Source organism: Eriocheir sinensis, unplaced genomic scaffold, assembly GCF_024679095.1.
Source record: "Eriocheir sinensis breed Jianghai 21 unplaced genomic scaffold, ASM2467909v1 Scaffold1147, whole genome shotgun sequence".
Taxonomy (NCBI): domain Eukaryota; kingdom Metazoa; phylum Arthropoda; class Malacostraca; order Decapoda; family Varunidae; genus Eriocheir; species Eriocheir sinensis.
The window spans coordinates 98,174-113,641 of NW_026110460.1; the positions used below are offsets into that span (position 1 = coordinate 98,174).

The 15,468-nt window shown below is 43.2% G+C and overlaps 1 protein-coding gene across 5 annotated transcripts in view; it reads left to right on the top strand.

The window, feature by feature from the left end:
* LOC126989388 (uncharacterized) overlaps window positions 1-15,443 on the top strand; it is a gene marked incomplete at its 3' end in the record, with an annotated part of 74,733 nt that extends 59,290 nt beyond the window's left edge. For 2 of the 5 annotated variants that reach the window (XM_050847991.1, XM_050847993.1), the window contains 3 exon segments: window positions 4,035-4,145; window positions 5,654-5,746; window positions 14,112-15,443. In XM_050847991.1, coding sequence (XP_050703948.1) covers window positions 4,035-4,145; window positions 5,654-5,746; window positions 14,112-15,443 — 1,536 coding nt within the window. 5 annotated transcript variants of the gene reach the window in all.
* Between the last annotated feature and the right edge of the window lie 25 nt (window positions 15,444-15,468).

Sequence of the window (15,468 nt, forward strand, 5' to 3'; positions counted from 1 at the left end):
ACTTCTAAAAATCTCGATGTATTTTCAGTAATAAAAATATAAACTAAATTATCCGAAAATTGAGTTCTCAGACTCACATCCCCTTTCTCGTTACTTGTTTAGACCAATCACACTTCTCATAGGATAAGCACAGACCAGATGAACCTGCTCTTAAGTTTTTTTAAAACAACAAGGAAAACTTGCTGAAAATAAGGAATAATGAATTAATTCCAGGCACACAGCTACCTAACTAACTGGCTTAAACTATCCTAGGCATGAACTGTACTTAGCTGCGTGGAAGGGCGCACTAGAAGCTCCACCCTGCTGCCACATGGTCTGCCCGCGCATGGTGGAGTCCTCCAGCCTCTTCTCGTAACCTCCCAAGGTGCTCCACACAGCAAGCACGCCTCTCGTAACCTCCCAAAGGCTTCCCTTGCCTACAGTACACACTCACCTGACTTGTGGGTACGGCAGGTGTTAGGAAGACCACCATGATGTAAAACACGTGGGCGGGAGAGGAAGAAAGCGTGTCTGGTCAGCACGAGATCACTTGGAGAAGAGGGCACAGGTCAAGGGGCGACCCGCCATGGGCCACGGTCAAGATGCCAGCATTCGCCACAGCTGACATCTCTCGTTCTGTGTAACACTTATACTAACACCCTAACGGCTATGGGTTATTATTTATTAATAACCTAACACCATGCACTAAGTAATAGTGGGTCATGCATCCCATGAATATTTCAGCATTGGCAGCAATAGGCAATAAGTATTTGAATAAGCTCCTGCTCCCGCCTGGCCTGGGTCTGGGTAGGTAGGTAGAAATTTCCCGCCTTCTAAGGACTTATTTCCCGCTCTCTAAATAAAATGGTGGGGACTTCCATGGAATTTTCCACGGGCTATTTCTTGAAATAAGGAATTCATGACAGATGCTAAAGTGCACTTGCTCATGTCGGGAGGGTACCTGCTGGCGATTACGAGTCCAACACTTGATCAGTCCGTGGTAAATTACACATACATTCTCTTTCAATGTTTCTCGATTATTTCCTGAATGTATCCAAGTTGTTTCTCAGCTGCTTCCCGAAACACTTGGGAAACGTCTGGGATACATTGTTGTCATTCAAAGATTCCTGGTGTGGACTCCACGGATTTGACGAAAAAATCGAAAAATATGGCCTTTTTAGGTTTTTGTCTCTAAAATTAGTAGCGTCATGTGGCAACATTTTGGTGAAGTATGAACCCATTATGAGCACTAGAAGTGATTTAAACGTGGGTTTAAATGCATGTTAAAGGTCCGGGCGCAACACGCGGGTTTGTTTATATCGTAGTAAAGTCCTATAAACTCTCACGTTTTCATAAGATAGATATTTATTCTTCTTCTTTACATTACAATCGTACATCTGGAAGTACCTCGGGCATGACTGAGTGAGGTACAGTGCTCCGTGACAGCTCAAGGTCACTCAGTAGCCTGCGGGCTGGGGAATAAAGTAGATGTATGTCAAATTTGTCGTTTGACTGACCCTCTTATCCCCTTTTTTCCTTATTTTTCGTTGCTGCTGGGTAACGAAATCATTATGGGTATACACAGCAAGCTTCAGCAATTACGAAAACGCAAATTAGAAGCTGGCAGGAGGTCTTTAGAGGAAAAACGTAAAAGACAGAGGGAGGAAGCCACATGCCGGGACGACACCGCGACTCCTCACCATCCGTCTCCCACTGCACTACACACGTCCTCCACCTCACAAGTCTCAGAGCAGAAAGAAGTGGTGGATAAGGCGAGTGAGGAAAGGGATGTGGAAGGAGCTTTGGGTGGTGATGAAACGAATCCACGTCCAGCTGTTTCTATCTCAAGCGCAGAAAAACGAAAGAGACGTTCTTACAAGGAAAAAGAAGAGGAAGTGACGGACGAAGAGAATCTTATATGTAAGAAGAGTGACATTAGGGAAATTGCAAAACACGTTAGGTGTAACAAGTACAAGGAACATGGAGTTGCATGTGAATTTACCCATCATCAGTGCGATGTGAACATAAAAGTAGTGTGCCCAAAGTGTAAACATATTATATATAACAATAGTGAAGCAGGTAAAGTGAAATGTGGAAATACTGGTTTATTCAGAGTGACAACAATGATTATCTATTTTGTCATGTTGCTGGGGCATGGTTATGCTGGTGTTGAGAGGCTTTGCAGTATGCTGAGTTTGCGTCACTTTTCCAGTAATATTTATGTGAAATACGCTAAATTCATCCATGAACAAGCTGTGGAAAATGTAAGGGATATTTTGAAAAGAAGTAGGGAAGCAGTGTTTCAGTTTTATGCTCAAAATCTAGATAGACATCCAGATGAAAGCGGTGTCTTCAACATCGATGTCACCTATGATGGCTCCTGGCAGAGAGGATAAACGTCAAATTTTGGAATCGCAGCAGTAATTCATGCTCAGACAAACCTCATTATAGATTTCGAAATCAATAAAATAAAAAGAAAGATGAGAAATAAGAAATTGGAGAAGGAACTGGCCTATGAGAGGGGAGCGTATTGAGAGCGGAAATCTTCACTCAACTTTAGAGGTGTTTTTCTCAGAACGTAAGTTATCGGTCTTTACGTTTAAATTTCTCCCATGTTTCTCAACCGATTTTCTTCATTTTAGTATGTCTTTACAGAACGTAAAATGTACTAAAAGATTGTGATTCTCGATTTTTAATACAGGTAATATATTTTATGGCATCACTGCAAATGTCTGTTATTTAACGCGCATTCCGGAATCACTGAAATTCAAATTTTTTTTGTGGAAAATTAAAACATTAATTAAATAAAACAGACTCACAGAAACTGCAAAAATACTTAACTTTTAGCTACGCTAATAAGAAAAGTCAATAATTTAACAATCAGGAGAAATATCAAGTTTTATTCAAACTTCTAAAAATAGCCATATATGCCAAACCAAGAAATATATTTTTTTCTTTTTTCAGGAGACGTTGCATCAGTTCAAAACATAGTATTAGGCCAATTTGCAATGTAAAAAATAAGGTAGTTAACTAGATATAAGAGTTTTCCCAAACCGTGTCAAATCCATTGGGGGGGCCCTTAAAGAGAGAGAGAGAGAGAGAGAGAGAGAGAAAGGGGTAGGATAGGGCATGGCAGGTCAAAGGGGATCTAGCCAATCACAGGAAGATGACAGCTGTCATTGCGTAGGAGTTGGCAGGTGTCGCCTTCAAGGAGATTTGCGAGGCAGAGTCTGCTGAGGTGGCCGAGGTCTTAATGAAGCCGACTGTACCTTGGATCAGTTAGGTGTAAGCATGGTGGTATGAAGGGAAAGATAAGAGAAAGGGCATTACAAGGAAGAAGGGTGGTAGGGTCTTTGGGATGAATCATGGCTGGCAGAAGTGTGAGCATGGAGGTAAAGAGGGATTTGAGAAATACAATGATAGTACCAACCCTCACATATGCAAGTGAAATGTGGGCCTGGAATGAAAGTCAAGAGGTCTAGAGTGCAGGCAGTGGAAATGAGTTATTTGAGGAGTGCTTGTGGTGTGAGGAGAATGGATGGAATAAGTAATGAAAGTGTGTACGAGCCTTTTGGAATGTGTCACGGGGGTGAAGGGAAGAAGTGTGGAGTGGTGGAAGAAGTGAAGCGACAGACTTTAAAGTGGTTTGGCCACATGGAGCGAATGGAGGAAAGTAAGATGACTAGAAGTGTGTATGTGAGTGAGATAGAGGGAGGGAATGCTAGAGGACGACCTCCAGTGAAATGGAGGGATAGGGTGCAGGAGTACGTTAGGGAGAGGAGTGAACGATCCTTGAGAAACTTTGAGAAGGCAAGGAGGGAGTGTCTGGATAGTGAAAGTTGGAAACTTCTGCCATTGATGAAATGATGATGAGAGAGAAACAATTTATATTACAGTATATTAATACTTTGTTACGACTGTCGTTGTATTTATATGATTTTTATGTGAATATATCTCCCTCTCCTTATACTGTATCTTATTTATTTATTCTGTTTTATGTCTACTTTGATGATGTTTATAAGATATTAATGTTGGAAAACCTTTATATATCACAGAAAAATATGCGGGTTCTTCGGAGCAGCAAGCCACGCTCCTTCAATTCCTCAAACTCCCGTGAATCAAGTGTCAACAAACAGCGTCCGTTCAAAATGCCGCTTCCTGACCTGGTGAGTTACCGCTTATCTAGTTTATTTTGCTGCCTACACACCTTCAGGAGACACAGGGCTGATGGCGGTAGGCTGTGGGCGTGTAGACGTGTAGGGGAAAGGAGAAAATGAGTGGAGATGGACAAGGAATAGAAGGTAAAGAGCCGTGCCCTATGTCTTCGTCCTCATCTTTCCCTTTCTCTACCTCTCTTTCGGCCCATATATTTCGTTGACTACCTACCTTCAGGAGACACAGGGCTGGAGGAGTTGGTGGTGGTAGGCTGTGGTCGTGTAGGGGAAAGGAGGGAATAGGCGGTTGAAGACGAGTAAGAGACGGAAAAGAGCCACAGCCTTTCTCTACCTCTCTTGGCCAGTATGTTTCATTACTACACACCTTCAGGAGACACAGGGCTGGAGGATATAGTGGTGGTAGGCTGTGGGCGTGGCGGCGTGTAGGGGAAGGGAGGGAATAGGTGGTTGAAGACAAGGAATAGACGGAAAAGAGCCACCTGTAGCCTTTCTCTACCTCCCTCGGCCAATAATTTTGTTGACTCTACACCTTCAGGAGTAAAGTGATGGTTTGTGAGCGAAGTAGAAGTGAGGTTGTCGATATTTTATGCCCATATAGAGTGGGAATTGAATGTGAAAAAGAATGCAAAATAATTTTGAATGGTGAAGAAATGGAGGTCAATGAGTTTAAGTACCTTGGATCAGTTAGGTGTAAGCATGGTGAAACGAAGGGAAAGATAAGAGAAAGGGCATTGCAAGGAAGAAGGGTGGTAGGGTCTTTGGGACGAATCATGGCTGGCAGAAGTATGGACCTGGAGGTAAAAAGGGATTTGAGAAATACAGTAATAGTACCAACCCTCACATATGCAAGTGAAATGTGGGCTTGGAATGAGAGTCAGAGGTCTTGAGTGCAGGCAGTGGAAAATGAGTTATTTGAGGAGTGCTTGTGGTGTGAGTAGAATGGATGGAATGAGTAATGAAAGTGTGTATGAGCCTTTTGAAATGTGTCACGGGGGTGAAGGGAAAAAGTGTGGAGTGGTGGAAGAAGTGAAGCGACAGACTTTAAAGTGGTTTGGCCACATGAAGCGAATGGAGGAGAGTAAGATGACCAGAAGGGTGTATGTGAGTGAGATAGAGGGAGGGAATGCTAGAGGACGACCTCCAGTGCAATGAAGAGAGATTGTGCAGGAGTATATCAGGAAAAAGGGTGAAAGATCTTTGAGAAACTTTGAGCAGGCAAGGAGGGAGTGTCTGGATAGTGAAAGTAGGAAACTTCTGCCGTAGCCATCCCCTGGTGGGAGCTCCTAGGAGCAGACGTCGATGAAATGTTAACGATGAGAGAGAAACCATTTATTTAACAATATCTTAATACTCTGTTATGACTGTCAATGTATCTATATGATTTTTATGTGAATATTTCTCCCTCTCCTTATACTGTATCTTATTTATTTCCTCTGTGTTATGTCTACTTTGATGATGTTTATAAGATAATAATGTTGGAAAACCTTTATATATCACAGAAAAATATGCGGGTTCTTCGGAGCAGCAAGCCACGCTCCTGCAAATCAAGTGTCAACAAACAGCGTCCGTTCAAAGTGCCGCTTCCTGACCTGGTGAGTTACCGCTTATCAAGTTTATTTTGCTGCCTACACACCTTCAGGAGACACAGGGCTGATGGCGGTAGGCCGTGGGTGTGCAGACGTGTAGGGGAAAGGAGAAAATGAGTGGTGATGGACAAGGAATAGAAGGTAAAGAGCCGTGCCCTATGTCTTCGTCCTCATCTTTCCCTTTCTCTACCTCTCTTTCGGCCCATATATTTCGTTGACTACCTACCTTCAGGAGACACAGGGCTGGAGGAGTTGGTGGTGGTAGGCTGTGGTCGTGTAGGGGAAAGGAGGGAATAGGTGGTTGAAGATGAGTAAGAGATGGAAAAGAGCCACAGCCTTTCTCTACCTCTCTCGGCCAGTATGTTTCATTACTACACACCTTCAGGAGACACAGGGCTGGAGGATATCGTGGTGGTAGGCTGTGGGCGTGGCGGCGTGTAGGGGAAGGGAGGGAATAGGTGGTTGAAGACAAGGAATAGATGGAAAAGAGCCACCTGTAGCCTTTCTCTACCTCTCTCGGCCAATAATTTTGTTGACTCTACACCTTCAGGAGTAAAGTGATGGTTTGTGAGCAAAGTAGAAGTGAGGTTGTCGATATTTTATGCCCATATAGAGTGGGAATTGAATGTTAAAAAGAATGGAAAATAATTTTGAATGGTGAAGAAATGGAGGAGATCAATGAGTTTAAGGGCCGCTTTCACAGTCGTTTTGTTTGTTTTGATCATTACCAATGGCGCCGATCGATGCTATAGTTTTCGACGTGAAACTGGCCGATGGGGTAGTGGCGGCTACAGAGGAAGCGAGAGGTGTTGAGAGTGTGTGGTAAGGTGCGGGGCTAGGCTAACCCCACAGCCGCCACTACCCCACTGGTCAGTTTCATGTGGAAATTCTATAGCAGCGATTGCCACCATTGGTAACGACCAACACAAACAAAAGGACTGTGAAAGCGGCCTTAAGTACCTTGGATCAGTTAGGTGTAAGCATGGTGATATGAAGGGAAAGATAAGAGAAAGGGCATTGCAAGGAAGAAGGGTGGTAGGGTCTTTGGGACGAATCATGACCGGTAGAAGTGTGAGCATGGAGGTACAGAGGGATTTGAGAAATACGATAATAGTACCAACCCTCACATATGCATGTGAAACGTGGGGCTGGAATGAAAGTCAGATGTCTAGAGTGCAGGCAGTGGAAATGAGTTATTTGAGGAGTGCTTGTGGGGTGAGTAGAATGGATGGAATGAGTAATGAAAGTGTGTACGAGCATTTTGGAATGTGTCACGGGGTTGAAGGGAAGAAGTGTGGAGTGGTGGAAGAAGTGAAGCGACAGACTTTGAAGTGGTTTGGCCACATGGAGCAAATGGAGGAGAGTAAGATGACCAGAAGGGTGTATGTGAGTGAGATAGAGGGAGGGAATGCTATAGGACGACCTCCAGTGAAATGGAGAGATAGAGTGCAAGAGTATATCAGGAAAAAGGGTGAAAGATCCTTGAGAAACTTTGAGCAGGCAAGGAGGAAGTGTCTGGATAGAGAAAGTTGAAAACTCTTCTGCCGTGGCCATCCCCTGGTGGGAGCTCCTAGGAGCAGGCGTCGATGAAATGATGATGATGAGGAATTGAGAAACTATTATCTGAGGTTGACACTGACAAAGCGACTGGACCAAACAATATACCCTGCAGTATACTAAAAGCTAATGCTTGCATTCTTGCACCTATCCTGCAGGTTATATTCTTGCAGACATTACAAACTGGAGAACTCCCTCAGGACTGGCTTTTGGCAAATGTGTCACCAATTTTTTAATCCGGAGACAGAACCCTCCCTGGTAATTATAGACCTATTTCACTAACCTCAGTTCCCTGCAAAATTTTAGAACGTATAATTCATAGACATATAATGGCCCACTTTGATTGGCAAAATATACTGACTGACAGTCAGCACGGCTTTCAGCCCAAACGTTCATGCGAGACTCAATTACTTGTGACCACACACGACATTTTGCAGTCCCTTAACAACCCCAAAGTTAAACAAGTTGATGCCATAATACTTGACTTTGCCAAAGCCTACAACAAAGTTTCCCACCAAAGATTTTTAGCTAAATTAGAATACTATGGCATACGAGGACAACTTTCTAACTGGATTACCACGTTTTTGACTACCCACAAGAAAAGAGTTGTTCTTGATGGTAGTCAATCCTCATCTATTCCTGTAACTTCTGGGATACCTCAAGTCACAGTCTTGGGCCCCCTTCTTTTCCTTTCTTACATTATTGATCACCCACTATCACTTACCTCTTCTTCTAGACTTTTTGCAGGTGACAGTTTAGTTTATCGACCCATTTTAGATAGGGATGACTGCCTTCGACTCCTGGACGATTTGGCTGCACTTAAAGACTGGGAAGCCAAGTGGCAGATGACGTTTAGACCAGACAAATGCTATCACATCCGTTTCATAAGTACTAACAAACCTATTCCCTCATTAACAAACTCCATGACACAAACCTAAACACTGTCTCTTCACACAAATACTTGGGCGTACATATCTCAGCAGACATGCGATGGAACACACTCGTGAGCAGCATCAGGGCCAAAGCTCACAGAGCCCTGGGGTTCCTGCGTAGGAACCTTAGCAGGTGTAACACAAACATCAAAATTCTTGCATACAAATCACTCGGTCGGCCACACATAGAATGTTGTGACACTGTCTGGGACCCACACACTAACAATAACATAAATAAATTAGAGGCCATACAAAACAAAGCTGCAAGATGGGCCAGACATGATTACAGACACACTACATCAGTCACTTTGCTTAAACAAGACATAAAACTAGACCCATTAGCAACACGAAGACAAATACACAGACAACAAATACTGTATAAAATCACAAACAATTTAGTAGACATAAACAAAGACACTTATTTACACCCGAGAACTACATGATCCTCTGGAGGCAGCCACAACCTTAAATACCACACCTACCAGACTAACACTACAGTCAAACCTCACCATTTGCGCGCACATGGGTGGTCTAAGGTGCGCAAATGGCGAATGTGCAAATGGCAAACATAGTAACCTATGGGGAAAAATACATATGGGTGGTCACGGCCTAAACCCCTGGGGCCCTTGTCTGCTGGCAGGAAACTTCTTGATAGCGTCCTCAATTTAGCATAACCAGTTTCTGGGTCGTGATCTGTAGAGTCCCGACAACCTAAGATTTAGGTGCCATTATTGGCCCTGTTTTTGCCGCGCTTTTCAAATGCTAGCACATGCTCTCGCGTCAAAAACAGGGCCAATAATGGCGTCCAAATCTTAGGTTGTGACGCTGTGTGCGGCATGATGGTGGTGCAAAGGTGAGGCAGAAAACATCGAATAATCGCAGTCACCACGAGACCAGGAGAGGCGATTGGGCAATGGCGGGAAATGACATGTTGTGTATTTTGGTAGTGTTCTTCACTGGCGGGAGAGGGCGCGCGGATGGTAGACAGCTGTAGCTTGCCAGCTGGTTTCAAGGCTTCTTCAACACCTTCTCTTTTGTCACCACTACCACTATCACCACCACCACCACCACCTGCATCACCACCATTGCTACCTTCATCACCACAACCACCTTAGTCGCCACCACCGTCTTCATCATATCTCTACCACTATTATCACCACTACCATCACCTTCATCACCACCACCACCATCTTTGTCACCACCACCATGTTAATCACCACCACCACCACCACCACCTTCACCACCAACACTTCTTACCACCACCATCACCTTCATCACCACAACCACATTCATAACCCCCACCACCTTATCACTGCCACCACCTTCATCTCCACTACCACCACTTTTATCATCACCATCACCTTCGTCACCACCACCACCTTCATCACCACCATGGACATGTTTACCAATACTACGTAGAAATTTAAATTTACGCGGGAGACGGCACTAGGGGGAACCGACCCTTAGTCAGTGGTGGGGGGGCAAGGTGCGCAGATGGCAAGACCACCTGCACAAATGGTGGGACGATGGCCGCAAATTAAGGCCGCGTAAATGGCGAGTGTGCAAATGGTGAGGTTTTATTGTAGTATATTCAAATATTCATTCTTTCCCCGTAGCATCCAAGAGTGGAATCATCTCCCATCTCATGTAGTTAATAGTCCCACTTTTGACACATTTAGGAATAGGATCATCAGTCATTATCTCCCCAATCTTGGCCCATCATCATGTCCCAATACCTTTCCTCGTCCTAACCCTTATCCTAATCCTGTCCTGTCCCTTTGAATCCCCCGCACAACCCCCGCATATCATGCCACCCAAGAGTGGCCCTCTGCGGGTCCCATAGAAATTAAATGAAATGAATGAAATGAGGAAAAGAGCCGCACTCTTTCTCTTCGTCCTTTTCTTTCTCTGCCTGTAGGTACTATGGTCCTATTCTTAAATGTGTCGGGCTCCCATTATGACTATTTTCTAAAGCAACAGAGAAAATTAACTGGGTTTTCATGGGTGATATTCATGTTTATGGTGCGGGAGTCTTGTAAAACTATCACTAGAATCACGAAACAATCCATGAAAACTCCAGCAGCTTCTAAGAGAAACTTTTTGAACAGGCGAACTGAGATGCAGATATGTTTAAGAATACGGACTTACATCTTTGACTACACTTTCAGGAGACTCGTGGCTATATATGTAAGGAAGGAATCAATAGGAACCAGAAAAAATCATCCCACAGTCCTTTCGCTTGTAATAGCCCTTATGAGACACAGCCGAGTATAAATGCTCAAAAATTATATTTAAAATTATTCCAATGATTAACACAATATCTGTAAGATTTCCATGTGTCAATCAACACTCTGATCACAATTTCCATTGCAAGTCAGTTGTTTTTGAGGTTTTAATAAGTAAATGGAGATTGGTTACTATTTTTATAACAGCAGGATAGTATCTGATAGGTAAAGGGGGGCGACTACGGGGTGTCCTCCTGCGCATATGGTACGTCCAATAGCTTTGAAATCTTAGTATGTTGTTTGTTACTGTAAAGGTTTCTTATTCTGTGAATTTCATCAAATTTGGGTGAAGTTTAGGAGAGACTCGAACAAAGTGTATTTTTTGTTTTTTTGTTCCACAGGCTTTAATTTTCAGTTAATCGGTTTGAAAAAAAATACCATAGAAACTTTGTTTACCTATCTACATTTTGTTGTAAGTAACTTTTTGATTTTTTGTTTTGTCTTCGAAGAAAAAAAATTACAATCTTTTGTCAGTTATTATTTTCTCCTCTTTGTGTCCCGTTTTCTTTTGACATTATTGAAAATCTATTTCCAACTAAAAATTGCCCTTTAGTTGTAGTTTCAACAGATACCTAACAAAAGTCGATCAGACTTTTTACCGATTTTGTGAAATTATTTTAATTTTAAAAAACTAATTTTTGAGATATTGGCTTCTAAAGATTTTTTTACATTTCATTCCTGTCCTGCCATTTGCATTTATTTGATTGGCATGAAACTTTCACATATTATTGTGTATATCTTGTTGACTTACTGGAGAATGATCAGGCATCTGGGCCGGCACTCAGCGTAAGCGAGTGCCGTGGGAGTGCCTCGTGGGAGTGCCTTGCCTCTACGCTACTCTCTTGCTTGTTATCTGAGGTTTGGCCGCTCCACAAGACCTCTTGATGTTGGTGACTCTTTTTCTGGTTGCCTTGCACTTGTACATCATTTGTAAGGACGTTTTTTTTGGCTGGAGAGGAGAGAAAAGTACGACATACTCTTCCCGTCTGTGTCTCGCTTGGCACTGGCGCGGTGGCACCTCTCTTCCTCCCCTGCCTCTCCGCGCGAAGAAGAGAGGATGACAGATGACAAAATTTACGAAGAATTAAAATATTCTAATGCAATTTTTACGTATATACGAATGATACCGCATATGTTGACATGAGCGTCTTATGACGCGCATGTCCGACTATGACGCAAAACCCCCCCAGGGGGGAGGGGTTTTAATTTTACGAAAACAAACCTCACCACATGGTAATTTAGGGTTTCCCGGCCACGCTGAGCGAAAAACATGTACTCGTCCAATTTTAAATATATTCGTCAAAAATACCCCGTAGTCGCCCCCCTTACGGTGGAGTTCTGTTAGTTTTTTATTTTTTTATTTATTTTTTGTTTTTACAACAAAGAAGGCAGCTCAAGGGCACACAAAAAAGAAAACATTAACAAAAAAAAGCCCGCTACTCGCTGCTCCTAAGAAAGAAATAAAAGAGGTGTCCAAAAGCAGGAGGAGAGATGTCCTGATACCCTCCTCTTGAAAGAGTTCAAGTCGTAGGCAGGAGGAAATACAGATGAAGGAAGATTGTTCCAGAGTTTACCAGCGTGAGGGATGAAAGAGTGAAGATGCTGGTTAACTCTTGCATAAGGGGTTTGGACAGTATAGGGATGAGCATGAGTAGAAAGTCGAGTGCAGCGGGGTCGCGGGAGGGGGGGGAGGCATGCAGTTAGCAAGTTCAGAAGAGCAGTCAGTGTGGAAATATCGCTAGAAGATAGAAAGAGAGGCAACATCGCGGCGGAATTTAAGAGGTAGAAGACTATCAGTATGAGGAGGAGAGCTGATGAGACGAAGAGCCTTAGCCTCCACTCTGTCCAGAAGAGCTGTATGAGTGGAGCCCCCCCACACATGAGATGCATATTCCATATGAGGGCGGACAAGGCCCCTGTATATGGACAGCAGCTGTGCAGGGGAGAAGAACTGGCGGAGACGGTACAGAACGCCCAGCCTCGAGGAAGCTGATTTCGTAAGAGATGAGATATGAAGTTTCCAGTTGAGATTTTGAGTTAAGGATAGACCAAGGATGTTTAGTGTTGAGGAAGGTGATAGCTGGGTGCTGTCAAAGAATAGGGGATAGTTGTTTGGAAGATTGTGTTGAGTGGATAGGTGGAGAAACTGTGTTTTTGAGGCGTTGAAGGACACCAGGTTCCTCTTGCCCCAATCGGAAATAATAGTAAGGCCTGAGGCTAAGCGTTCTGCAGCCTCCAGCCTTGAGTCGTTAAGTTCCTGTAGGGTGGGTCTTCTTGAGAATGTGGTCCTGGTGGTGGTGCTTGGGGTGGTGTCCATGGGGGAGAGATGCTGGCATGTTGGTGGTTCTCTGCATGGTAATTTACTAGAACTAGATTATTCTCTAACATGGCTTTGTGAGGGATTTTGGTCTGATTTATGGATATGTGTCTGGACCCCTGAAATAGTCTGACTTAAAAACATTTCAGTAATGTCACTGACAAGTCAAACGGAAGCATACAACACAGCTTTAGTGCTGAAAACGAATTACAGCCCTTCTGCCTGACGACAGGCACCACCGCCCGGGAAAAACTGTCATGTACATCACTTCAGATTCCAGTACAGATTGCACACTATCGGAAGTAGGAAGATGGAGGAATTTGACAATTTGTTCCTAGAGGATGACTACAGAATACAGATCACCTGTGCTTAATCCTTTGTATATGCCCCACATCCAGCGGCAGATGCTTTCTGTGTGGCAAGAGTTATGTTTACAGTTTGCATGTATGAGTTCTGAGCCAACTCTAATTTTCTCCTTGTTTTAGATTGATGTCAACTATAATATTGTAAAAATATACATTTCCTCACCTGCACATGATGATTATGTTAAGAGATGATGCAAGAAATTCACCAGCATACAAAAAAACAGCACTGCTCCGGGATTAAAGTCACAGCTACAAAATAGTTGGACAACGCTACCTAGGATCAAAAAGATGCGAAATGTCTTTAGAAAATGCAGCATCTTCCCTTCTTTCCCTTGCGTTATGTCATTTTCAGTTTTTATTTAATGTGAAATGACAAGAAAATAAATATTTCTGTATACAACACCAACTTTCTGGGTCTCAAAGAGCATTATATTCTATATTTCATTCTTCAAAAAAAAAATTCCTACGGGAATTTGACTGCTGTGGTGCTGTGGCTACTACTCACTGATTGACCAGTGAAAAGTGTTTGTCTTTTGGGAAAACATATCACTGAGCACTTTTGGTCTCATTTGCTTTTGTATGCATCCGTCTGACTTGTCGGTGACACTACTGAAAACTCATTAACACCGTATCCAATATCTGGAGTATAGAAGTGTGACTTATAGAGTTTACTGTATTCTTTTTTATATATATATAAACTAGTCAGCACAAATGGTTTGAGGCTCAGTAAATGTAACATGCTGAAAATTTTAGAATTTTGCCTTATTGATAACTTTGGCATGGACTGAATATGGGAAGATGGATGAGAAAGAAATGGATATGAGAACTTTATTATTACCTTCAATATATTGCTGTATGTAGACTTATGTTAAAAACTGACTATATATATATTCTCTAATTCTATTACAATTTCAGTTTCAGACAGAGGCACTACACCGTGATATCCTCAACAGGAATAAAACAGCATTCAACCAGGTTATTGAGCGGTACATTTCCCTGGCACACGGACTTCCTCCTCCACTAGATGAATGTCCCTACCAGTCTCCACACAACAGCAAAAACAAACCAAGTTCAACTCCCTTATACCCCCAGAAGAACCTTTCCAGGACAGGTGCAACCATAAAAACCAGCACTGTCTCCCCAGCGATCTCATTGAGGCAAGATTCATGTTGTGATGAGGATGATCTTGTTAGAGAAGTAGAGGAATCACTGCAGAGAAGGAAACAACAGCTTGGGTTAAGTGATGACTTTATATGTGAGGAGATAGAGGATAATGAGGTTGATGAGGATGACCCCACTTGGGATGGCTCTCATTACCATGCCAGGGTGAATTTACCCACCAGATTGCATAAAAAGAGAAAACTTTCTGATAATCTTATTACAAACACAGTGGGGTCATCTGATGAAAACAAGTCTCGAAAGAAAGCAAAAGCACCTGTGGATGAAGTAAGCCTTTCCCAAAACAAAACTGCTGATTTGAGGAAGCTTTCTGTGCAGGACAGGCTTTCAGATGTGAGCAACTTACCAAGAAGAAGAGGTAGACCTCCCAAAAGAAAGTCAGTGCTGGAGGTGAATGATGAGGGTAATATATCAAAGAAAAGATGTAGATTGCCCAAACAAAAGTCAGTGCAGAAGGTGAGCGTTGAGGGTGATACATCAAGGAAGAGAGGTAGACAGCCCAAAGCAAAAGTGGCGGGAGAGAGTCAAGAAAATCTGAGACAGAACAACCCAAGGAATGAACCCAAACGGAGAGGCAGGCCACCCAAGAAGAATAAAACATTGAGTCTGAACCCCACCAAGGACGGAACCTCAAACAAAAGGTCACCTGATGGAAACAATGAACCCAAACGGAGGGGCAGGCCACCCAAGAAGAATAAAACATTGAGTCTGAACCCCACCAAGGATGGAACCTCAAACAAAAGGTCACCTGATGAAAACAATGAACCCAAACGGAGAGGCAGGCCACCCAAGAAGAATAAAACATTGAGTGTGAACCCCACCAAGGACGGAACCTCAAACAAAAGGTCACCTGATGAAAACAATGTGCCACAAAAGAGAGGCAGACCATTCAAACAGAAAGCAACAGGGACTCTTAAGATCCACACTCAAAACTGTAGTGTAGTGCTGAGAAGGCTTGGTGGGGGCAGGGAGGGCATCCTGTCTGTAAATAAAACAAATGAAACCAGGTCAGTGTGCAGTATTAGAGGTGCAGAAGAGGAGGAGGAAAGACCTCAAGAGAGCAGTGATAGTAGTGTGAAGTTGGTGCAGGAGG